At 43.8% G+C, this 24,888-nt stretch overlaps 1 protein-coding gene across 1 annotated transcript in view; it reads left to right on the top strand.

Annotated features, from left to right (window-relative positions):
• AHSA1 (activator of HSP90 ATPase activity 1) overlaps positions 1-23,070 on the top strand; it is a 36,879-nt gene extending 13,809 nt beyond the window's left edge. The window contains exons 6-9 of the mRNA XM_069208406.1: positions 281-412; positions 3,628-3,729; positions 16,424-16,475; positions 22,360-23,070. Coding sequence (XP_069064507.1) covers positions 281-412; positions 3,628-3,729; positions 16,424-16,475; positions 22,360-22,532 — 459 coding nt within the window. The 3' untranslated portion in view covers positions 22,533-23,070. The remainder of the gene's footprint in view (positions 1-280; positions 413-3,627; positions 3,730-16,423; positions 16,476-22,359) is intronic.
• The last annotated feature ends 1,818 nt before the right edge of the window (positions 23,071-24,888 follow it).

Below are 24,888 nucleotides of genomic sequence, written 5' to 3'. Positions count from 1 at the left end.
AGGTGTGTGAGTAGGGGCTCATGTCTGTATCTCCTTGTGCTACATATTGTAAACGCGTAATTTGAGTAAATCACAAATGAACTATATATATATAAATATATATATAAATATCCCGTATCCGTTTGTTGTCCCATTCATCGCCAGTCACAATCCCCACTTACTTATTGCTATCTTGCTGTCAATTATCTTTCTATTGGAAAAAATATATTGATGAGTAGTTCTTTAGTTGGGTAAGATCATTTCCTGGGACTGTAACAGTCTGTCCACTTTGGCCTCCTAGGTTGCTTCTGCCAGTAGCACTCCACAGTCTTGTAACCCTGGTGGAGTGAAGATCCCTACTTGCAAAATCAGTTTGAAAGAGACCTTTTTAACATCGCCTGAGGAGCTTTACCGAATCTTTCTAACGCAAGAGGTAAGAACTTGAGTCCCACAAAGATAATGTGACTACCGGCTTTTTTTTATTTTTGCTTCAGCATGCACAGCTAGGTAGCATAAGAATCACAATGAACTAAAATGATATATAATTAAGTGTGTAGCGAGTTAACTTGTGTGTATGAATGTGTATACATATATAAATTATATTCTTTGGTAACCATGTAATATGAGCCTGTCTTGCCATCAAGAAGTTCTAGTGACTTTGACAAACCACAAGGCCAAAAGGTGAGAGGAAAATAAATATCACCTGAATCTGTGAGAGCAATATAGAACCCCATTGGTACTAGTTGTGTAGTTTTTATATTGCATGTTTTTATTAATTAATTTGTGTACAGTTTAGAAAGATATAAAAGGTTTGACTGAAACTGCGGATATCTGTCATTGTTTTCAGAAATGAGTGTCTTAGGGGGTAATGTGCTTATATTGAAAATGGTTTATGAAACTGTATTATAAAAAATATTTTAAATAGAAAGCATATTGTTGAAACAAAATTAGTTTAATTGTGTGGTTTTCTTTTGTAGTACCCCACTACAGAGTAGGTTTAACAAGACATATGAAGAAAGTGCAATATGTGAAGTAACTTTTTGCTGACGCTCTTCAGTATTTATAAGGTTTATTTTCACAAACTAGGAGGATTCGTTTGTAGATATTTGCATAACGCCTGCACGTTGAGCTTCTCAGGTGTGCTGATACGTTTTCTGACAGCACCATTGTCATTGTGAATGGGGAAATTGTTTTTTTTTTTGTTCAGGGAAGCTAGATATCCTGCAAGCAGTTTTAAATACTGTGAATCACTGAAAATGAACAGTGTTGCTTCAGGTTCCTCTCCTGCCCTCCCCCATGTTCCTTTTGCACCCTTTCCCCTCTGCTGCTTCCACCTGCTTTGTGGTGCTTTAACAGTCCTGCTGGTTGCCACTCCTGCCAAATTAAATGGCACCTGCCTCTCCCCGGAACAGTGGCAGGTGCGCTGGGCACAAAATGGGAGATTGTACCCTGTTGCGATTAATGTGCTGCCCTCAGAGCAGCTGCAAACATGTGCATGCCCGGGGGGGGGGGTAGCGGATTCAATGAAATCCCTGCAGGCAGAATATGCAGTGAGCGACCTGTCTGCAGGGAGCATGGCTGAAGCGTGGTCCCATAGGATCACCACACTAACGGTGTCACTCTTTGTGCCTCCACCAGGCCTATTTGCCTCTGCACCTGCATCCCTAATGCGGTGTGGCCGGAGAGGCACAGTGATTCCAACATTTCCATTGGACCACACCCCAATGCAAATGAGGCTACGCTCTCTGAAGACAGTGCTGATGCTACATGTGTGCGGCACATAATACATTAGTGCCACAGGAGCTCAAAAAGCGGGTGCATATGCCCTTATGTGTAATACTGCCCCAGGTGTGCTGGGAGTAGATGGCAAACTGGAGCAGTCAATGAGGAATGCTGATCCTGTTGCTGGGGGAAGGTGCATCACTGTGCTCAAGGGCAGGTTCAGCCATGCATGAAATAAATCTCTCCACCTGTAATATGCAACTGGCTCATCCCTGTTCTCTGTGTCAGGAAGCCACTGGAGCAACTGGCTCAGAGTGCGCAGCGGCAGATAATAGGAGGGCATTAGAACTGATAGCATGATTTGTGTACAGCTGCTGAGCTGGCCCCACATTGTGCAGGACACCTTTAGTCTAGCCATTATGGCCAGCTGTAACTTTATGCCAGCTGGCTTTCAAAAGCCAGTTTGAGTAAGAAAAACTACCACTCCCTCCAAGTAAGCTAGGACAGAATAAGTTTCTCATATGAGCGGAGACCGCTTGACAAAGAAGAGGGTTGCTGAGGCACAAAAGCCACCATGTACCAAGGTAGGTAACAAGACAGTCGGTTGCTTTTGCAGAGCTCTCAGTTTTCCAAGGTCCATGCTCGAGTCACTCGAATAATCATGGTTTTTGCCTTTGCTTTCATGGGCTTGTAGTCCAAATTGTATAATGGGATAAATAGAATTACACATCCCAGAATGCAAAGGAAAAACTGGGCTGGGTGAGTTAAGCAATGGAGCTAGGAACTTCAGAGCTCTTGTTCTAGGCAGGAGGTTCTAGCGCTGCGCCAGGGGAAGAGCATCTCTGATAATGCAGTACTGAAATATATTTTGAAGCATGACTTCTGGAAGAAACGGCCTATGTTAGACATTTGGGCAGCAGAACATAGCTACTTTGTGAAGAGGCCTGCTCCTTTTAATTGTTTACTCAATCATGAAAGCCCCATTACCAGTTTAAAATGCCCAGTTGTGAACGGAGCCATACCCTGCCCCTCAATTGAATTGAAAGCACATTATCAGTATTGTATTGTAGTTAATATGAGCATAATCTGCACCACAAACCAGATCCAAGCAAGTGTATACCCATGCGAGCAGTTATCCATTAGCACTCTAACCTTGGGGGGGAAAATGCCAGTATAGCACCATCATGTGTACTTTAAAGCATGGTTGTGTGTTTAAGCAATTTACCCGTAAGGCAAGGGCTGGAGTGGAGCCACAGCAATGAGTTCACTTTTGGCGAGACCAAAAAAAAAAACAATGTACTGATGTCATTTCTGGTGCCCCCCCATCCCCCCAACCAAGCAGAGTTCTGTCCTTATTGTGTATGGGTGTGTCCCGTAGGTGTGGCCTATTCTGAGAGTTTTTGATCAGTATGTATTGACAGTGTTAATTTGTTGGTTTTTGCTATTTCAGTTCTTTTAAATAATATTTTTTTTTTTTTAAGTCTAAGAATGTGGTGTGTATTTTTTCAGTATAGTAACTGGTTAAAAATAAACACAGAGAGATGTAATTCAAATGATATTCAATTTAAAAAAACAGATGGGAGCCAAACATCTTTTCTCAGAAGCCAGCATCATCTGTTTATACCATAACAATAAGCAAAAAAAAGTTTAGTAAAAGTCCCTCATTTGACAGGCCTCTAACAAGCGATACAATTAGCACCTAAACAGATTTATTCAGCAGGTGATACAAGGGGTGGAACCCTATTTTGAGTACTGGCTTATGGGCTATTTTGGAGAACAATCTTAATGTTTATGTATGTTAGTGAACTGTTTGTATGAAAATGCTTTTATGACTAAAAAGTAAAAACTTGTAATTTATTACTACCAAAGTTAGAGTTCAGTAAAATCTTCAAGTTATTAGTGGTGAACATTTTTGTTTCTTCGCAGTTGGTTCAGGCATTTACCCATTCTGCAGCAGTTTTGGAGCCAGATAAAGGTGGAAAGTTTCAGATGCTCAATGGAAGTGTCACTGGAGAGTTTTTAGAATTGGTGAGTTCTGCATGGGCGTCTGAGCCTTTTATCTGTTTACCTGTCTTGTTTTTATGACTTGCAGTTTTTGCTTTAAATATTGGTCCGCCTGCACAGCTCTATCCGTGAAACATATCTTGGCGATTAGCTGTTGTTCGTGCAGCTCCACTGTGGGCTCTTGGGACAGCGTGTGATCACTGTAATTGTATTTGTATGGCGCTTACTACCCTTGATGAGGCGTTGAAGCGCTTCATGCAAGTAGCACACCACTCCAGAACCCAGAGTTAGCGGTTAATCAAGTAGTTATTGCTCTTAAGAAAAAACTGCATGCATTTTACTCCACTCAGTGATGGACTGTGTTCATACAATGCCAGTTAGGTGTGGTCATTAGTGTGGTTTCAGGTGAATGAGTGGTGAGAGAGATTGGCCGGTAATATTAGGTTAGAGAGCAAGGATTTTAAAGAAGAGAAGTTATGACCTGTGAAATGAGGTATTGCAGAATAACAATAAGAAGGATTTGAAGAAGACAGGCATGAGGCTGAGAGTAGGCTACACTCATAAATAGAAGGTGAGCTTAGTATGTAAAGAAAGAAGGCGGGGTCACTTTAAAAGAAAACAAAATAGAATCAGGGTCGAGGTGATTTTTTTATTTTTTATTTTTATTTTTTTCTTTCTTTCTTTCCATGCAGGGTTTTAGGTGTATAGTGGGAGACGTCTTCGGGATATAGCCAGCATTAAGAGAGTATAAGTTGTATCAATAAACCACATTATACATAGTGCTCTGCATCCAGGGCAGAAAGCTTAAACATGTTATTTCGAGTGTACGCATCATTTTAAACATTAAAAGAACTACCCTGTTGTGTGCCAAGCTGTTTTTCTTTTGTTAAGCTGTTTTTATTAGAATTTTTGATACAACAAAGTATGCAAGCCAGGTTACAGATGGCATCAAGCCACTCACAATAATCTGCGGCTTCCCCCGTCCCTCCCCGGCCATGTCATGACACAACATTTAGGAGAGAAATACACATCTCAATGCGCACGACACCCCCGCAGTTGGCGTAGTAGTTCACTGTGTCCGTAAAACAATGAACATAGTAATAAAACTTGACAACAAAACCAGTGTTCTATCCCTCTCAGCACAGCAGACGAGGATTGAAAAGACTTCAGCCAATGGATCCCTTGTCCAAGCCCGAAGCTTCACCCTTAGCCATACTCATCTCCCCACCCTGATCTGGCCCCTACATATGGAAACGATGCAGAGCCCTAAGGCGTGGGCTACAGGCTGTGAGAGGCAGGCCCTTTTGAGAGGAACCGTACCAGGGGATCCCAAATGTAGTCAAAGCTTCTTCGAGATTCATCCATTTTATCTGCTTAACGCTCCACGGCGAGGCTGCGCCACAGCCTAGTATACCGCAGTGCTATTGGAGGTGGTCTGCTTTTTTTCCAATATGACGCTAATGCCACCTTCGCAGCCCCTAACGCCAGCCACATTATGGAGCGATCTCCCTGCGTTTGACGTTTCAGTTCTAGGGCGTGGAGGCCCAGTAGAATATGCACCAGAGATGTTGGTATGAGGTAGCCCAGCATCTCTTTTAAATGTGATAAGATTTTGTTTCAGTAAGGGCGGATGGCAGGGCAGTCCCACCAGATATGCCTGAAATCCCCCAACATTCCACAGCCATGCCAGCACCTCTCTGATACCTGAGGATATATTTTTTTAAGTTTCTCAGGGTAGAGGTACCAGTTGTAAAGTAGCTTATATTGCGCTTTTCTAGCCCCCATAGAACGGTTGTATTTAGTTATATCCTGAAACAGGTGATGCCAGAGGCCCTCCTCCACCGAAAAACCCAGCACCTGCTGCAAAAAAGGGATGTGGGAGGGTGGCATACGCGTGCTGCGTTGAAGCCAATAATTTATTAGTGTGGATATACTACCTCTCGCCACTCCTCCCTGCTGAACAAATCTCTCACTGGGGAAAGGTCCCTGATGGCCGCCGCTCGCATGTGAGGCTGCGTAACCCAATGAATTAACTGAGTGTAATGGAAGTTTTCAGATTGGGGCAGTAGAAAGTACCTACAGTAGTTATCAAATGTACGTATCTGATCCCCATGAAACAGATCTGCAATCCGCAGACAACCTCCCTCTACCTGTCAAATGGACCCCGTCGAATTCCCCAGAAGAAAGGCCGTATTAAAATAAATGGGGGTATGCGGTGAGGGAAAAGTTGTAATCTCAAAAGCTCTTGTCACAGTGTCACACACCTTAAGAGTGGTAGAGGTGGGGGTACTAAAGCATGCATTTTTTTGTCGTGCCCCTTTGGGCTTCCAAAGGACGTCTCATAATGTCCGTCTCGCCACTGCCCTGTCCATATGGAGCCACGACTTGTCTGACTCTCGGAGGGACCACTCAGCGATGACATAGAGTTGTGCCGCTCTATAATACTTGAGGAGATCACGGAGTGCCAAACTGCCCCATCTCTGGTGCACATAAGCACTTCATTGGAAAGACCGGCCCTAGTTCCCTGTCATATAAACCTCGTACACATCTCTGTAAAACAAAAGTCTGTAGTAATGTCAATGGGCAGGCTCTGGAACAGATATAAGAAGCGTCAGAGCACTGTCATCTTGAGGATATTAATACGACCCAACCATGTAAGCCAGAGCGATGACCATCTTTTAAAATCCGTTTGCAAGGTCCTAAGTAGGGGCGGATTGTTGGCCCTAAACAGGTCGGCAACCCTAGGAATGAGCTTGACTCCCAAGTATGTAATTTGTTTTTTGGCCCAAATAAATGGAGACGTGGATGTCAGTCCCACCTCAGCAGTGGGTATGGTCAAATTAAGGATATACGAGTTCCCCGTGGTCACTTTAAAGCCTGCCACTTCCTCATAAAGAGCCAGCTCCTCCTGGATTGTCGAGAGGGACATACGGGGTTCAGTAACAAACAGCAAAATGTTGTTGGCAAACAAGGAAATCTTTTGGTGGTCTGGGCTAAACTTGATGCCCTGTTAGTCTGGACATGCCCTAAACCGTGCCGCCAGAGGTTCCACACTAAGATCAAAAAGCAACGAGGAAAGAGGCCATTCCTGCCTCGTTCCCCGCGACAAGTAAAAAAAAAAAAGTCAGATACCACCTTGTTTTCCAGTATTCGTGACCGGGGACACGAGAAGTTGCTCATCACCATTGCTATGAACTGTTCCCCGAACCCAAAATGCTGCAAAGTCACCACCAGGGAGGACCACTCCACCCTACTGAATGCTTCTTCGGCGTCGAGCACCAGCAGCAGTCCGGGTACCCGTTTCCTTGTTACTTTTTCCATTAGGTGGATGACTCGTCTCAAATTGTCGTGCGTTTGTTGGCCCTCGATGAAGCCCGATTTTGATCAGGATGAATCAAATCAGGGAGCACCTCTTCAAGTCTCCGGGCTAGAATTTTGGAATATAATTTTGCGTTGAGGTTGAGTAGGGCAATAGGTCTATAAGAGGCACAGAGCTGAGGGTCCTTCCCTGCCTTGGGAAGAAGTGCGATCTGGGCTTCTCCCATAGTAGAGGACAGTGCCCCCTCTGCTCTTACATAATTGAACAAGTCAGTTAGGTGCGCTGTTAGAGCTGCACTAAAGGATTTATAAAAATGTGCAGTATACCCTTTGGGACCAGGCGCTTTGTGAAGTGGAAGAGTGTCAATAGCCACCTGATCTTCGTCCGTGGTGAATGGGGCTGCCAGAACGTCATTAGCTTCCCGGGAGACCTGCGGAAGTTGAGTGTGTTGTAGGTAGCTCTCTTGAGCCAGGGTATTCAGCTTATCAGATTGTACCAATCGGGCATAGAACTCTCTAAAAGCTCGCGCCTTCTCGTCGAATAATGTCCTGCTGACTCATCATTCACCTGAGCTCTATAGTCCTCGGCTTGTTTAGCTCGTAGTTGCCTAGGAAGAAATGTGCCTATTTTATTCCCCTTTTCTTAGTGCGTTTTGTGAAGTCTCAACAGTGCTTTTTCTGCTCTATTCGTATATATGGATTGCAGTTTGCGTTTAATGGCAGTCACATTCCTCTGAGCCTGCCAAGTAGGGAAGAGCTTATGGGCCTGTTCGGCTACCTTCAATTTGTTTTCTAAAACCTGTCTTTCTTCAGATTTTAACTGATATAGTGAGGACGCTAAGGCGATGCTTGTGTCCCTAATGACAACCTTGAATGCGTCCCAGATTTTGGGGGGGGGGGTTGAAGTGTCTCCTGATTAATTATGCTGGAAGAATTCTCTGATATCTCTCCGCAAGTTGTTGCGGGTCGATGAGTCACGGATTAAAATGTTTGGGAAGTACCACCGCCTGACTTTCAAGTGCGCGAGGGACCAATCCAGACCATCTCCACCGGAGCATGGCCCAATATAATAATCAGATGATCGACTCAAGAATATATAATCTATCCTTGAGTAGGATCTGTGAGAATGGGAAGTGTAGTCCTTCCCCGTGGGATTAAGGGTACGCAAGGAATCAAAGAGCCCTAACCTGTGGAGGGCCGACTTAACTGATTTTGCCGAGCACTTGCAGGTGTTCTCTGGGGATGAGTTGTCTTGAGAGGCATCCCAGATCAAATTAAAGGTACCCAATAGCACTATCTCTCCCTCCGCAAATCCCTCCAACCCTTCCAGAAAGAAAAAAACACTCACTCACTCTCTCACTCACTCATGTTGTTTTGTCCTCAAAATCTAAACGTGGATAGATCTGTGGAATAGCAGGGCAACCTCACAATGCTTTGTTGTCGATGAAGCAGTGCATATCTGTGGGTACTGTTTGTGGTGTAGACAATGGCCCTCTCCCCTCCTAAGATACGTTTCCTGCAAGGCCACAATATCATAGTGTAGTGGTGATCGTCAAAGTACTTTCTCAACTGTGACTACTTATTGTGCGAGTTCAGCCCTTTAACATTCCATGATAACAGTTCAAACATTTCACCATTGTGACCAAAATTCCCTCGTCTGAGGTGGGCATCTCCCCTTTGCAACTATTCAGATCCCTCCCACCACCCTCCTCTTCCAAGGTCCACGGAAGTGTCCCAGGCCTCCCCGATGGCCCTCCCACGCTAAGTAGGGATAGTTAACAATAACCAAACATAGATAACACTTCAGAACAAGAAAAAAACCTATGAACAGGTTGCTGGTTCTCAAACCTCCCTGTGGTCTTCATGGCATAGACTGGGTATGCATCCACTTCCACCCCCCACCAGGTCACTGACGAAAGCCACATCAGTGTCATGAGTGGGGTCCTCCACCATTACTCACCTGTAGTGTGCTAGGGACCACGCCAAACCTGTTCGTCCGGTGATCGTACCTGTCTTCAACCATAACTCCCTGTGCTCCACCCAGTGGGGTATTTCCCCTCCTCCCGAGCACACTGAGAACTCTTATATGGGCCCACTCGGGGTCCCCCTCGCTCGTCCTGCTGCTGTCACATGCCATGAGAAGAGTTTTATTTCTTGAGGGTCTTCCCCCCCCTTCCTTGGCTGCCTCCATTGATCCGCAGAAGTGGAAGACTCTTCCTGTCACCAGCTTGTCTCTGGGCCTCCTTCCCTTGCCGGCGGGGCAGCTCCCCACCCTGTGCACCCTCTCCACCTGTACCGCTGGATGCTTATCGTCCAGGAGGGTGGAGAAGAGACTGACCACAAAAGGCCTCCAGATCCACTCCCCCGCTGCCCTCCTCCAACCCCTTCACTCCAATGTTGTCTCTGCGGGTGCGATTTTCCAAGTCTTCGCACTAGAGCATGGAGAGCTGGAGTTGCATTTTGATGTGCGTGACTTCTTTCTTTCTCTTTCTGCCTCTTTCTCTTTCTCTCTACCCACCCACCCCCCTATAGGGTGACCTGTTTCATCTCTTAGACCTGCACTTCCAGATCCAAAGTTTGTATCCCCACTGAGTCCACATCAGCTTGGAGAGAGGCCAGTCTACTATTCATGTTTGGGGCATATCCAATGTAGCCCTGATGTTGGCCGTGAGCTGCTCTCTCAATTTCGCCTTGATGGTGCGAGGGGATGACAGGAGGCCCTCCTTCGTTAGTTCCATCTCTCCTGCCTGTGGTGAGGCAGGCCCTCCCTTTCTGGTGGGCGTGAAATAGTTGGAGACCCTGGTTGTAGTCTCCACCGAGGTATAGGCGCACCCTAGGGTCTTGTCCCTTATGAGCTCCTGCCACCGCCCCTGCACGCTGTTCCCCTCACAGTCCCCACTAGACCTCTTACTGAGGTACTCCTCACCGCGCAGAGAATACCATCCAGGGCACCCTCACAGGAGAAGGGGTTGATCGCACCGTCCCTCGGCCACGGCCACCTCCAGGATCCTCTTCCCGCGCTGCCCCTAGGCGCCATCTTGAGGTCAGGCATCCATTGCCAGTTCGTCCCTCCACTGAATAAACTGGGACCCGCTGCGGCCCCCTCACTCTCCTCATCAGGGGTGCAGGCGGACCCCTCCGCAGCACCAGCAGTGGACCCCGGTCGCCACCATGCGTTGGGCCTCCCCGGGCCTCAGCGCCGTCCAGGACGCAGCCTCACTGCCTCTTTCCCGTGCGGCCGCTTGATACACCAGGGGAGCCCGTCGAAGGCACCTCACCCCACCCCACCCCACCCCACTGCCAAAGGGGGCCTCTGCCTCCCTAGCTCAGGCTCCTCTTCTCGGCCCCCGGCCCGTCACTGGGCTGCAGGTCTCAGGACACTCCGAGACATGCTCTGGCCCGCCTCCTCACCCTGCCGCCCGGAGCGGTCAGCTCTTATGCGGGGCCCTGCCACCTTCTCTCTCTGCACCCCCTGGTGTCCAGACACCGTCATCGAGGCATCGCAGGTGGAGAACTCCCCCGCCGACACCTCATTTAACGTGCCCGTGGGGAGTTTCTCCGGAGCCTCCGGAGTTTACGTCCGGTCGGCCATGTTGGTTGGCACCGCCTCCCCAAGCAATTTTTTTTAAATATAGTCTGGGATATCTCAACTTTGTTAGAGCTTCTGTATGCTGCACAAGGGGTGGTAGGAAAAGAAAAGGTCTTATTTAAAGATTCCTCATTATTCTGTATTTTATTATTATTATTACTACTATTACTATCATTATTATTTTTTCACTCTCACAAAAAACATGTCTGTCACAGACTGAGAGTACCTCGCCTGTGCACAACCAGATTAATACCCTGTCACCTAATCCCATCCAAATGTATGTTGTGCGTATTTGTGTATATTGTACTATACGCATAGATAATTGAAGCAGAGTGATGAAGGATTCTAGGTCCCATTTTTGGATGGCCCAGTCTTGTTCCTTTGTACAAGTTGGGGGTGGTATTCTCCCAGAGAGTGAAAATGAGGACAAAGGAACCTAGGTTCTAACAGAAATTCGATTAGGTCATTTTGCTTGGGAGGGGGCTGCTGATCAGTCTTTCTGTAGCACTGTCACTTGGTCAGTGGTAGGGGTGAAGAGAGCTGCAGTCCTTGTTGCTCAGAGTGAGAAGGGTAAAACTACTCATTTGGTATCCTTACTGCTCACTCTTTGTGGCTGCTCATAGCCAGGAGCAGATAGTGCACACTTCTTTATGCCTCTGTTTTGGGTGCCTCAGGGCGGAGACCAGCTGCTGTGAGGACATCAACCCACACAAAGCCAGAGTCTGCAGAACACACTAGAGGCAACTGAAGCAAAAGCCACCCCAAACCAGTTCTACCTGCGGACTTTTTTTTTTTTTTTTTTTTTTTTTTTAACACTCCCCCGGTTTACAGAATGGGGTCTAAGAAAAAACTTCAGGAGAATTTGTTCAGCACTCTGGCTACAAGACCAATGCCTGCTCCTGCTCCTGTTCCCATGGTCACATCTGTTGCTCACACAGTGTATGACAAAAAAAACACAGGTATAAAGGTGACAGAGGCATGGAGGGCGTCAGTGGATCAAGAAAGGCCAAACGTCTGCCTTCACCATGCAGGGCCTTTTCATTGTTTACAAATGCTTTCATTTCCTCTTAGTTACGCTGCTTGTGTTAATAGCAATTAAGAATGGGACTTGCATCAGCATACACACTGCAAATCAGTACAAAAAGAGTGCAATGTGCAAAAAGTGCTGTTCGATCGGGAAATGTGAAAGCATAGTGAGTATCGGTACCGTTAGGATTAGGAACAGAGTAGTGGTGTGAATGCATATGTAAACATTTAAGATCCTGACGACTTAATAAAAGCAATAACATCCCTGGTCAGCCCAGGCTACAGAAGGTCCAAATCCCCTGAAGATATAGCACTGCCACAGCGCATGCCAGAAAGGAGAGTCCAGGACATTTGGGCTGTGAGCCTGTTCTTTTAGCCTCTGTCCTGAATTTCAGTGTGATAACTGATGGCCTCCTGCATCTTGCTGTTGAAGCAGCCATGTGGCATATACGGGCTGTGCAGTGGGATCCTAAATCCCAATGAGCTCAACATCAAGGGTACTTTTTCGACCACGTCCAGGTTTTGAAGAAGACTGTGAAAGATCAGCAGTGGTGATTACTAGACCTACCTTGGGTCAGAGGCTGACCCCTCTCCCTTCTCCAGCGACGACTGAGCTCAGTAGCGTTGGGCAGCCACCTGGGGGAGTTGTAGGTTAGAGGTCTCTGGTTTCCAGAGGAGGCTCACTCTCGCATCAGTCTTGTGGAGATTTGAGCCATCCTCTAAGTGTTAAGAGCTTTCCTTCATTCTTCCGCTCAAGGGTAAGCTGGTACAGTTACTCACATCAAGACTATGACCATGTGGTACTTGAACAAGCAGGACGATGTGAGGTCATGGACCCTATAACAGGATGCACTGCGCTTCTGGACATAGCTGGAACGCTAGAAGATTTTCCTGGTGGTTTGGCACCTGGTTGGATCTCCTTGTTTCTGGGCAGGCAAGCTCCGCTGTTGATTCTTAGCAGCTCATGAATGACCGCTATATCCCAAGGTGGTGCAAGGACTTTTCCACAATTGACAAGAACCTTGGTTCTGTTCTCACCATTTTCACGCATTAGTTGCCAAAGGCATCTCTCGCTTGGAGACTCTGGGCTCCTATATACTTAGCTGCCAAAAGCAATCCTCCCCTGAGTTCTGAGTAAGATCAGGGCAGACCAGGCTCAAGTCATCCTACTTACACCATAGTGGGCACAGAGAGTGTGCTATCTAGAGCTCTGGGGCTTGGTCATCTGTCTGCTGAACAGACTGCCCCTTTGGTAGGATCTCTTGTCAAAGCAGCAGGGCAGGGTCCTGCTTCTCCCTTCTCCACCACACCCATCTAATTGGAAGGAGAGACTCCATCGATTGGATCTGAAAAGAGCCTTTAGTTTCTATATTGATCGTACCAGAGAACACCAGGTGAATGGTCAACACTTTATCGGAATTGCTGGAGCCAAGAAAAGCAAGGCTCTGCAGAAAAGAGCCATCTTTCACTGAATTGTGCTCTGTGTTAAGATCTGCTACACACTGGCCAAAAAGCAGGCCCCAGAAGGCTTATGGGCTCACTTCATTAGAGCCAACGCTGCTACCACTGGCTTGGCATGTGGGGTGCCTCTCTTGGGCATTTGACAGGCAGCAAAGAGGGCATACCTCCATACTTTCAGGAAGCACTATTGTCTGAACAGTCAGGCCAGTCGAAAAGGGGTACTTTGCCCGCTCAGCCCTGTAGGACTTGTTGGTTTGAGTCAGTTCACCTGAGAGGCACTTCATTGGCTTCTGCTCAAAAGGTGAGGAGTCTGCGGTCAGAAGAACAAGTTACTTACCTGCAGGAAGCTGACTCTTTATGTGGTAAATTAATAATTAGATTAGAGACATGCAGCAATCAATGGCAGCCAATTGTGTTTGGTGAGGGTCCCTTAGGGAGGCAAAATTCATGCTTGTGCCCTTGGCGACCCTCTTTAGAATCCCAGGCTGTAGACACCATTTACTAGGGACTTACAGATGGTGCTAAAGATGGTGCCAATTGAGTGAAACGACAAACTGTACAATTTGGGGAAAGAGATCTGGAACTGGGGATCTGGGAAGCAAGAACCCAGTGCACGTTCAGTCGAGAGCACATCAGATACCTGGCAAAAAAATCTATGGTTACTCCTAGGTTTCTGACTTCTCTTGATGTTGTTGGAGGGACATGTTCCTTGGGCTATATATATATCAGTGAGCTGACATTTCAGGTCATGATCTGTCTTTGTGACATTGAACTTTCAATTAGTATTTCTCATCCATGTGTTTTATAGCACAAAGGCAGTCATCAAATTTTGAATTGTGAAGGTCTTGCCGGACATCCAATTATAAAATGATTTTGTCGCATAGTTGTAACCAGAGAGAGATTGATTTTATCAGGTTTATTACAGTGGTTGGGTAGATGTTGAATAGTAGAAGGGATATGATGGATCCCTGAGGGGACAGCACAGTGTTGTATGCTGGCGACTGATGAGAAACATGGAAGGTAAACTACACTTTGTCCCTGGGGTTAGAAGCAATCCACTTTAAAGTATTTTTGTGGACCCAGGATAAAGAAATCTTTGTAGCAGTGTGTGAAGTTGAGAAATCCAGAAGCAATAGGACGCCCACTCCGTTCTTGTCCACTGTGAGTTTTAGATAATCCCATATGGATATGATTGCTGACTCTGTACTTCTGCCTGTTCTGAAGCTGGACTGTTGGTCTGGCATCAAGCCATTATGTTATGTAAAGGTTGAGCGTTGGCCTTTCAAATAGTTTTCCTAAAAATGGTCCATTTGATAAAGGCCTATGGTTTGCTTGGTCCAGTGGACCGAGGTTTTTCTTTTTGTGGAGTTGTCAAACATAAGAGGCTTTTAGCTCAAGTGGGAATAAACCTAGTGCCAGAGACTTGTTGAGTAAGCATCTATGTACCTCTGATCAGGTTGTGTGAAGGATAGCTTTCAATATTTTTGCAGGTGCTGTGTGTGGTTGCCGGGATATTGAGGAAGTCTTTTTGTGAGTGGGTATTAAAAGTATGCATTGATGGATGATTGCTTTTATCTCCTTTCTACGGCAGTTAAGCTTTGTGTTTTTGTGGCTTTGTCCCCATTTGCTACGACAATCAAAACAAATTGATCTTTTTAAAGCCACAGTGGAAGACATTGTCTGCTACCTGTTTAACTTAAAAAAGGCAAACTGTGCTTACAAATTAATCACAATTCCATGCGTTACATCTTGCTGCAGTGACTGCCTACCTTTAATCTACATTTTTCTGTTCAAAATCCCAATCTTCAAAGCCTTCATGGAAGGACTCAAATAAGTAATTCCACCAAGGGTTCCTCCAGCCCCCTCCTGGAACCTTAATATAGTTCTCACCAGACTTGTGGATCCCCCTTTTGAATCTCTAGTCTCATGCTTCCTTCGATTTCTTTGTTGGAAGGTGGCATTCTTAGTCTCAATATCATCACTTAGGCGTGTTAGTGAGCTCCAGGTTTTAACTTTAAGAACCCTTCTTCCAAATACAGGGAGACATGATGGTTCTCTGCACCAACCCTAAATTCCTACCCTAGATAGTCTCAATTTCACCTCAACAAATCAAGGGAGCAGAGGGGAAGGAAGCTACTGCTTAGCGCACAGTTTCCTTGGTTGCAGATTGGCCCAGTACACAATTTCCAGTTCCCGTTCAACTGAAAGGTAGGATCCAATGTAAAGCCACTATGTAATTCTATCACACACTTTAAATCCTTTCTTTTACTCCCCCAAGAACAAGTTCTAAACGACTCCAAAACATAGGCATTTTTTCTCTCCAAGCAGATGTGCATGTGATTGGACAAAATGAGGTTACTCAATGTTGTAGAGAGCCAGTGGCTGAATTAGGCAGAACAATTGCCTCGGGCCATGTGCTGTGGAAGCAAAATAGGAATTGCAGTTCAACAAATCAGTCTTTGAAGAGGGCTGACTCAAAGACCTTCTAGATACACCACTATATATTGTATTTAGGATTTGTTTGTTTTTTTATTTAAGGCTGGCAAGACCTCTAAAGTGGTCTCTAGCCTCCTAACTAAACATTTTATCACTTGCCAGAACTCGTTAAGTTTGGAAACCCAGCCTCCACTCCTTGCCTCTGTCCTTCAGTGCGTGAATTGAAAATGCTGGTTACATTCTCAAGTACTGGATACATAACCTGTAGCAATAAACTAGAGATGCCATTCAAATTGGAGAAAAGCCAAAGTGGCTTTTAAAGTAGTCGCAGATATTGCAGATGTTTTTCTGACCTGGCAAGAGCACTCTAGTTGCATTTATTATCTTTCATTCTAAACCCAAACATTACTTTTATTCTTCTTGTGCCCTTGTCATGTTGTTTATTCCCTGTGAGGCGGTCCATTTTAAGAAATCTGATGTTCAGAACATGGGTGGCAAGCAGTGCTGCGGTCTGTGCTGTTGCTGCTCTTTGAATGGAAGGCGATGCTGTTGTTGCCTTCACTCTAACTTGTGTATGCGATAAATTGGTGCATTGCACACGACCTTCTATTAAGTATGTTTTAGTGTACAGTGCTGCTTCACATGCTTAATGTGTGCTAATGGGATCAATGGGAAATTTACACTTCTGCTCCTGTTGTACTGGCATAGCATTCTCCTGAAGGCCTCCACATTGCTTAGGGATGACAACACATGCTGAGCTCTTTCTCTTGCTTTTGTGTAGTGCACTTGCATCTAGCTGTTATTGTAGAAGTGACTTTCTCTTAAAGCCTGCTGCTCATGTCGAGGTTGAATTTGTGAAGGACTTTGATCTGTTTTTGACTTTTCTAGATTCCCGAAACAAAGATAGCGATGAAATGGAGGTTTAAGTCTTGGCCTGCAGGTAAGTATTGACTGACTAATTGGTATGCCAGTAAGGGCAATAAATAATTAAATAAATATATAGATAGATTTTTTTTTCAGGTGTGTGCAGCAAACTCCAGCTTGTACTGCTACTAGAATATAAAGCTCTGGGTGAACTGAACTAAGTTTCTGTATTGCTGCTTATTGATAGACTGATTTGCTTTTCCCTCCCTACCATACCTTGGATTATGTGTCGGTCTGTTTCTCCTTGTGCTCTACTGAAGTAGAGAAGCAACTTCCCATTGGCTCTGAGCTGTGACAAGTATCCCTAAACCATTTTTTATTTTTTAAGTCCTCCCCCTCTCGAAAAAAATAATAATCCTGCCCCCCCTTCTGAATTTTTCACAATTATTCTATTTAATTGGCAATGTTTAAATATGTCTAGACTTATTTTAACTTTGCAGTTAAGTTTTTACTGTTTCAACAATCAAATAAATAATGCCAAACATACTATTCTGGTCAGGCAGGCCTTACTAATGTGTAAAAGTATCCACAGAAATGGGAGTTTTGGCGAGTATTTTAACACATGCTCCCAGCTCGGATATAAATGACAAAACATGTTAGCCATGTACCATTACAGAGTGGTTTACTGCTTTGCATGTCTTTGAGGTTAAAAAAAAAAAAAGCTGTGTTATCGGCATAATGCTTCTCTTGGCCAGCGGCTGATGCGTCCACCCCACTCTGGGTCATTTGAGCCCCTCAGTTTGAAGACCCCTGCCCTAAACAAAGCTTTGCCTGTTATTGCATTTTTTTTCTCTAAATATCTTCGAAGCAGACTGTAGGTTTCACTGTGCAGCATAAGACATGTATATGTGTCAGTTGTTTTGATGAAAGTATGCGCCACATTTTGAAGCGTGTTTTTTTTTTTTTTTCTCGAACACTCTTTTTTTGACTAATTCGACGGGCCCTATGCTGTCACTCTTTAACAAGTGCCCTTTCTTTGTTAATGTAAAAGGCTAAATAGGCAAAAAAAGACCAGGAGAAGTGATCATGACATATTTGAAGCCCAATCTGCCACCATGACGAGCCTTCAGGCAAGTGAAGCCATTTGCTGATATTCATATCAAGACGTGCATGAGAAATTTGAAGTGCACCTGCTTTGATGTTGAAGCGTCTGCTTCTGAGTGTTTCACCTCTGCCTGTGCTTTCAAAACACTAAGATTGTTGAAACCTCTCATTTTGTAGAACATAGCTTCCACTGTTGAAAGGAGAAGCACGTTTTCCATCAAAACAAGTAGTTCTTGACTTGTCCATAATGTTCAACCAAAACCTATATCTTGCTTAGCAATTTCTAGCCCTACAACCTCTCCTTGATTGAATCCATTTGAATGTAGTAATAGAATATTTCTGCCAAAGCACTGGTTGCTATAATGCATTAAAAAAAGAGATATAGAGCTCCTAACATAGGCTGCTGTGAGTGAGTAGCAAGCTTAACTCTCGCCTTGTCGTTGGCATCTAGGCATTCATAGTTTCAATGTGAATCATTGACAACTTGCTTGTTGTAAATCCTTGTTAACATGTGAACACTATGCTGACGGTGATCCCTTTGTCCTTGATACTACCTAAAACATTGATTGCTTTTCAAGTGTCATGTCATGCAAACATGACCCATTAAAAAAATAAGACACTTTTACCATGGCATTTAGCACGCCACATATCAAAACACATAACTTGAGTGCAAAGTTGTTCAAGAACTATTAGGCATTCCAGAATCTGTTTCATTACTGCATCTCCAGGGAGCCACAGACACCGTACAACAGACATTAGTACATACTGTTGGAAGTGGAGTATCATGCATTCTTTCAACTGTTACCAAGAATCTTACTAATGACTTTACCTTTCCTGACATCGTGGTCAGTGTAGCAGCAAAACCCTACATCCTATTGTCTGTTCACCAGTCAAGTCGTAATTAGTCTTGAAGACGTACCAGCACTCAACCTCAGTAAAGCCAGTTCTGTTTTTGGTCCCAGGGCTAAGCATGCTAACCAAGAAGGTATTTTTGACTCTGGTCGATACCAGATTGACTCTGGATAAGAGCTTCACATGGCCCACCTACTACTTGACAAAACAAGTAGAAGAATGGGTCTGGATGGCACATCGAGTTAATTGAAGGTTGCATTTGCTGCCACTTGCTTATTACTGGGTGTTTTGTGAGTCCATTCAGTGTTCAGTGACTTGCTAGAATCTCTTGAGGCACAAGGGACAGGAAATGAATGACACCCTTTTAGAAATGGCTCTTACTGACCTGCTACAACTATATCTGACTTGGTAGCTTATGGATGTACATATGGACATTCCTGAGTACATCATAATAACTTAGACTAAGATAAAACACAGCTCCCAAAATCAGAGTGTTCAACTTTCTTCTTGGTTATCATGCTGCTTGGTATCAGCCAGTCAGTAATTCTACCAAGATTCATAAAACTGATTCTCCTCTGAGGCCAGGTCTTTGATAATAGTAGATACAAAAAGTTGTTGCATTCTACCAAAAAACTACGCTTGTCCATACTGTCCAAGGTGAAGCACAGACTGGTGTTAGCAGCACTGAAGAAAATATTCAGATAATCATGAGCTTTCATTGTTCAGTGCTTGCTCGTTGTAATTCAGAGAATATTTATGAAGACTTAAGAGTTGGGGGCAGCCAAAGGGAATTACCATTAACTATGATTATCCCGAGATTTCTTTCATGCCTTCCTTTTGAGAATTTAGTACATTCCTCATACATTTCTGCTAGAAAAAAACATTTAGGAACTGGGCGAGGAAATAAGTTTCACTCTGGAACTCTCATGTAGAAAGAAAGAATAACAAAACTTGCCTACCTTACTTTGTCAACAAAAATGATTAAACATTATTGGCAATGCAACCTTTTATGTACAGAATGGTAAACTGTGCTGCCAAAAGATGGCAGGAGTGAAAATTATGTACATGGGACATATCCTTAAGGCATAAACGTATTGCTAATATAATGCAATGCAGTCCAAACAGTCAAGTGGGACGTGCCATCTGTTTCTATGCTGGATTGCGAATCGTACATCTGGCTTTTGTATCATGTAGTATGAGGTGGAGTAGGTAAGGCTGAAAAGCATATAAAACCTGTGTTCTGCATAGCCACTATTAATTTTGATGAACTTAGTCCTTATGGCATGTTTTGTTTTTCGCATTACACCTCTTGACCTGAAGTATAAAGTATATCAGACTGGACAAAAATACACAAATACTCACATACATGCAAGAGTCATGAATCTGTGAAGTCAGTCTGGCTGATGACGTATGCCTCCAGAGAGGCACTGAATTACTACTTGATGGAGTAGATCATAACTGGAGTAAATGGAGTGTTCAGATCCGAGCTAGGTTGATCCAGTCCAGTCCAGTCTCCAGGCTCTTAGCCTAGTCCCATTATGTACTGCCTAGTGTGTAACATAGGTCCTGTACTTAATTCCACTGAATCTTGGAGCTAAACCCAGTTTGACCGCTGTCAACTGTGACCTTCGATGCTTTTGTGATTTAGGGTGTGTGTTTGTTATAATTCGGTAGCTTTATGAATGGTTGGAATATTTTCTACCTTCTATACTTTCCTTTAAGTGGGGACTTTGCAGTTCCAGGTAGTTGGTTTCTGGCTTGCCCAAGACAACTACACTCAGGTTGCACTTCTGAGTAAAGTTCCTATAATTTATCTAAAAGATCTCTTGGATTCCTTCATAAAATATATTGACAGAGGATTGTGGCATAAATGTTATGGGCTTATTGCACTACTGTGAACAACGTTTCCTGTTTGTGTTGAGAGGCATTAAACTATGCTCTAAAATGGTTCCCACATGGTTGAAAAAGAGGGTGTGGTAAAATTCGGGAAAACGTGAATGTGAACCTGGATGGTAATTTGAAGGTTGGAGTTTGGGTGAAGGTCAAATCTGGTCAGATAAGTGGTCTGACCAAATTTCGTGGGCAGGTGGGAAACTGAACCAGAGAGGGAAAGCACTTTACCAGAGGGGAGGACGAGTGTAGAGCAGGGATGATTAAGAGTTGCAGTCTTTTTATGTTGATGAGTGACCTTGATTTATGCCTGTTACGTTGGCTTGGAGTGAGTCTTGAGGTTGGAGGTGGGGACTTTCCTGCCAGGATTGTGTATGCCTCTTGCACGAAACGAGGTGAGATGAAGGTAGGGTTCACAAACAACCAAGATACGTAACAGAACTATATAAAATATAGGTAATTTGTGTTGCATCTTTATTTTTACCTTGTGGATATGGAAGGCAAGAGGATATTTTCTGCTTATGAAGCTTAATGGACAGTTACATTGTTCTATGCATTCCATGCTTTCCCCTGAGTGGGGAACATTCCAGTTCCAGGCTGGCGTACAATGCCCATGCTCGAGTTGTACTTCTGTAATTTATCTGGAAGATCTGGTGGATTCCTTCATAACAGTGTGGTTATTTTAATGTTGTTAGGATAACCAAAAGGGTGACTATGGGATTTTGGACTGCATGTTGGTGACAGAATGTAGACCAGGGTTACATAGCATTGGAGGGTTGGACTGCGTGTTGTGCTCCTAACGACTAGGACACCCTTCCTACTCTCGTGCTTTGTGTGTTGCCTGCCTTCTCTTCTCAAGCTACCCCTTGGTCGCTTGTACACTTGAGGTGCCTTGAAACAAAATGGCTGCTCGCTGAAGGCCTCGCCCTTAGTGTAGAGTGCTGCAAGAGCACCACTGTCCCAGGAATGCAACAAGTGAAGCTGACCACTCTTGGCCACACCAAATTAGGGAAGCAGGTGTGGTCTGTAGTGAGGGACTGAGGCACATAACTTGTCTGTAGTTCAGTTCCAGAATGTGTGGCTATTTTTTTTTCTAATTGTCCTTTACATGTTTGACCTCACGCTATATATTTCCATGTGAAATCAGTGCTCTTGTAATCGCTAAAGCATGCAACTCCCTCACAGCCTGCAGTGTACTTCCTGTCTTTATTTGTATACCCATTATTTTTCTGCCCTGATGTCCAATTATGCACAAATGTTCTGTATAGGAAACAAGAATGGTAAGTAAGGGAGACCGAGGTATCATTCTTAATGTGATATGAGAATAAGCTCCTCAAACTTGAACACTCTTAACACCTGAAAGTAAAACCAGGTTTCTGTTCGGCATATAATCTGAATATGCCAAAGATTTAGATTTCAGTAAATAGCACAATATCGGGCGTGTTTGCTAGCCTTACTTATAAAAGTGGACTTCTAAGCATTACAGAAACTTTCCCATACGTATGTTGTCACAGCCTCTCTGCTAAATAGGCTTTTATATTAATATTTCCCTCAAAAATATGCATATGGGCACTATTTTCTTTAAGTGACTGGACCTTGCTGTTTCTACCGTTATACTGAACAGCAGATTTATTTACTGTCCAAATACAGTTGAAGTCACATTTTCAAACTGAGGCCCAATTCAGTTTTTGGCCTGGCTGCTTGTCAGACATTTCATGTTTATTTTCAGCATATGTATGGCAGTCTTGCTGCGCTTTACGTGGGAAATTGACATCTTATACCACCCGCCTGGTTTTTGCGCACCTTACTGTGAATTTTCATGGAAGTCAAATAAGCCAATTAGTGTTTTCTGAATAATTGGCATGTTTTAGAAGAATTAATGCACGCTGTGAAGGCTGGTAAGCAGAGCTCAGAAAACGAGAAAGAGCAATTAAAAGTTCATAAACAGAGTCAAACATAAGCTCGCAGAAAAGTGCACTTTCTACAGTTTGGTGTATGCAAAGCTATTATTGTAATGCCTGAAATGTTATGAAGTCCTTTGGTTAAGCTTTGTCCAGAATGAAGCGCTTTATATATGTGGTCAATTATTGCTTTTTTTTTTTTTTTTTTTCTAGGGCATTATGCAGTGATCACCTTGATGTTTCACGACAAAGGTGGAGAGACTGAATTGAAACTGGAAGGGGTGGGAGTGCCTTCCAGCGAGGATGCCATGACAAAGGAGGGCTGGAGGCGGCACTACTTCGAAGCCATTAAACAGACATTTGGATATGGGGCACGATTATTTTAAAACCATAAATTATGGCACTTTTTTAGCCCGACGAGCAAGTTCTTTGTGTGTACTGAAATTTATTTAACTTGTCCTGAATGTTTTTTTGGGGGTGTGTTTTTTTTGTTTGTTTTTTTTTTTTTTCTCAACCCTTCCCACCCTTGTATTGGAAGCATGCTCTGGATTGATGCCCCTCAGACAGAGGGTTTAGACCGAGTGCTTGTTTGGATACCAGTCATAGGCCATACATAATTGGCACCCCAGATGACGAGAAAGTGGCACACGGACTTACTCGAGTGACCCCAAATTCATCTCTAGGTATTCTTTTTTTCATTTCAGTCAGTTTTTTGACAGAAGTAATGCGTGAAAATTTAAGATTTTCTAGTGTTTTCACCACAAAAGTTGTACATGGGGTAATCTCGAATTATGAGGAAAGGACCTACAATTTGACAGCATTACAGGATTTAAGTGTCCACAGCCTTAGCTGCCAGTTCATTGACTGCAGCTGGGAACACAAGTGCATCGTAACATTTTAAAAATAAACTATTTCTGGAATGCCTCTCCTGTATGTGTCTGATGTTGTGATTATCTTGCACCGTTAGAGAGCCATAGACCAGATTTAAACATGTATAAGAAACTGCTTGGAAGACAAATGTTGCCAATATGCCGCACAACAAAACAAGGTTTGGGGAACTTTCAGAACCTGTGAGATGGCACTTCTCTTATTTATAGATTATATTTGAATGTCATATCTGCAAGAAAGTAAAACCCCGAGACAATGCAATCTTGACAAACACAAGGACATATTTAGATCAACATGGAGACCAAAAAGTACTAAGATAGACTTGACATTTTTTATTATCGTCAGTTTCTGTTCTTCTACTATTGACATGGAATTCATTTGGCAGTAAGTTTCCTTGCAGAAGTGAAGCAGCTTGAGGTTTCAGTAGAGTTTTTTTGGCGGGGGCAGGGGGAGAGTAAAGTAGATCCGATGGTTGTGGGCTGTCCCTAGGCAGTACACGGTAAAAGTAAGTGATATGTTTGACTGATTACCTTTTTGTTAGATATTTCTCTAAGTATGGCTGTTAGTCTCAATGTGTTGCTGTCTAAATAGGCTTAGTGGCTCTCCTTCGTTGGATGTTCACTGATGGTTAGACACTTCGAATTGTACTGTGAATGTGAGTTACTAGAGCAATGAAAAATTTATTTTATGTGTGGGGTAGGGAGACATTTTTAAATGTAAACACATTTTAAAGCCCATCTGCAGGCTTTTCCAAATTCCATTCGTTTAAAAAAAAAAAAAAAAAGGTTGGTTTAAGGTTAAAATTAGAATAGTACATACCAAGCTAGCTGAGGTTAACTTCACTAATTCCTTTTTTCATGAAAAACAAATTATAAAAATGGAGCAGATTGGAGCTGAAATTTGATACTGCACCTTTTAAGGAAACCAGGAGCTCCGTAATCATCGTGCTCTGCTCTGGCAGTTTGTTTTTCAAGCTGATGTGTAAAAGATTCCTGACTTTATCCGTTCCACCTTTTCTGACAAATGTTATTGATTGGCTTTTCTGATGGGTACTGCTAACCACAGATTCCCTTCTCTTAGAATATCACCTGGGCACCAGACAGGATCTAAAGACTTTTTTTTTTTTTTGTGGCAGTGCGCCTGCACTTTGCTAGGTGGTATTGTGCAGCTCTGCACTAATTCTACATGCCTTGGAATTAGACCTGAGTCATATATAAGCTCCACCCCTCCACACTGATGTTGGTTCCTTTCTTTCAATCCCTTTTTTGTTTTAGGGTTGAGCTTGTAAGCACTTTAGAGCTCTGGGCTTTTAACCACGCCAACACTTGCTATTCATTCTTTGTTGTGCTTGTCTTAAATGCTTCATTTTTATTGGTGCATTTTGTCAAATGTCCCTCCTTTGTGTGCTGAGTGTCCTCCCCTGGTGTATTAACTAAGTGAATATTCCTGAACATTTCTATGTTGGGCATCACATTACGTCACGTTCCTCCTGTTACAGCGTGTGATGGCTCCGGTTTTGGTTTTCCTTGCATCCCAGCCGGGCTCATTTCTATGTAATCAGGCAGGGAGCTAATAACTCTTGCGCTCGTGGTGACAGTGCTTTGAATCTGCTTGCTTCTGTCAACTGTTTTACACTTCATTTTCAATTTATGTGGCAAGAAAAGTCACGTTAGGAATTTACAACGCCAATTGCTCTAACTCTAGCAAATGTGAGACCTTTGCATTGCAAATGCTTGTTTAGTTTGCTGCTTTTCGGCTTGCTAAAAAAAAAAAAAGTCCACATTGTACTAGGAAACAATGTCCATGCCAGATATAGCAGGATTTAAATTGTGCTGCGACTGCAGGAAGTAGTGG

This window comes from Pleurodeles waltl, chromosome 9 (genome assembly GCF_031143425.1).
Source record: "Pleurodeles waltl isolate 20211129_DDA chromosome 9, aPleWal1.hap1.20221129, whole genome shotgun sequence".
Taxonomy (NCBI): Eukaryota; Metazoa; Chordata; class Amphibia; order Caudata; family Salamandridae; genus Pleurodeles; species Pleurodeles waltl.
Note: the sequence above shows the minus strand (reverse complement) of the source record. Positions and strands in the feature narration are given on the sequence as shown.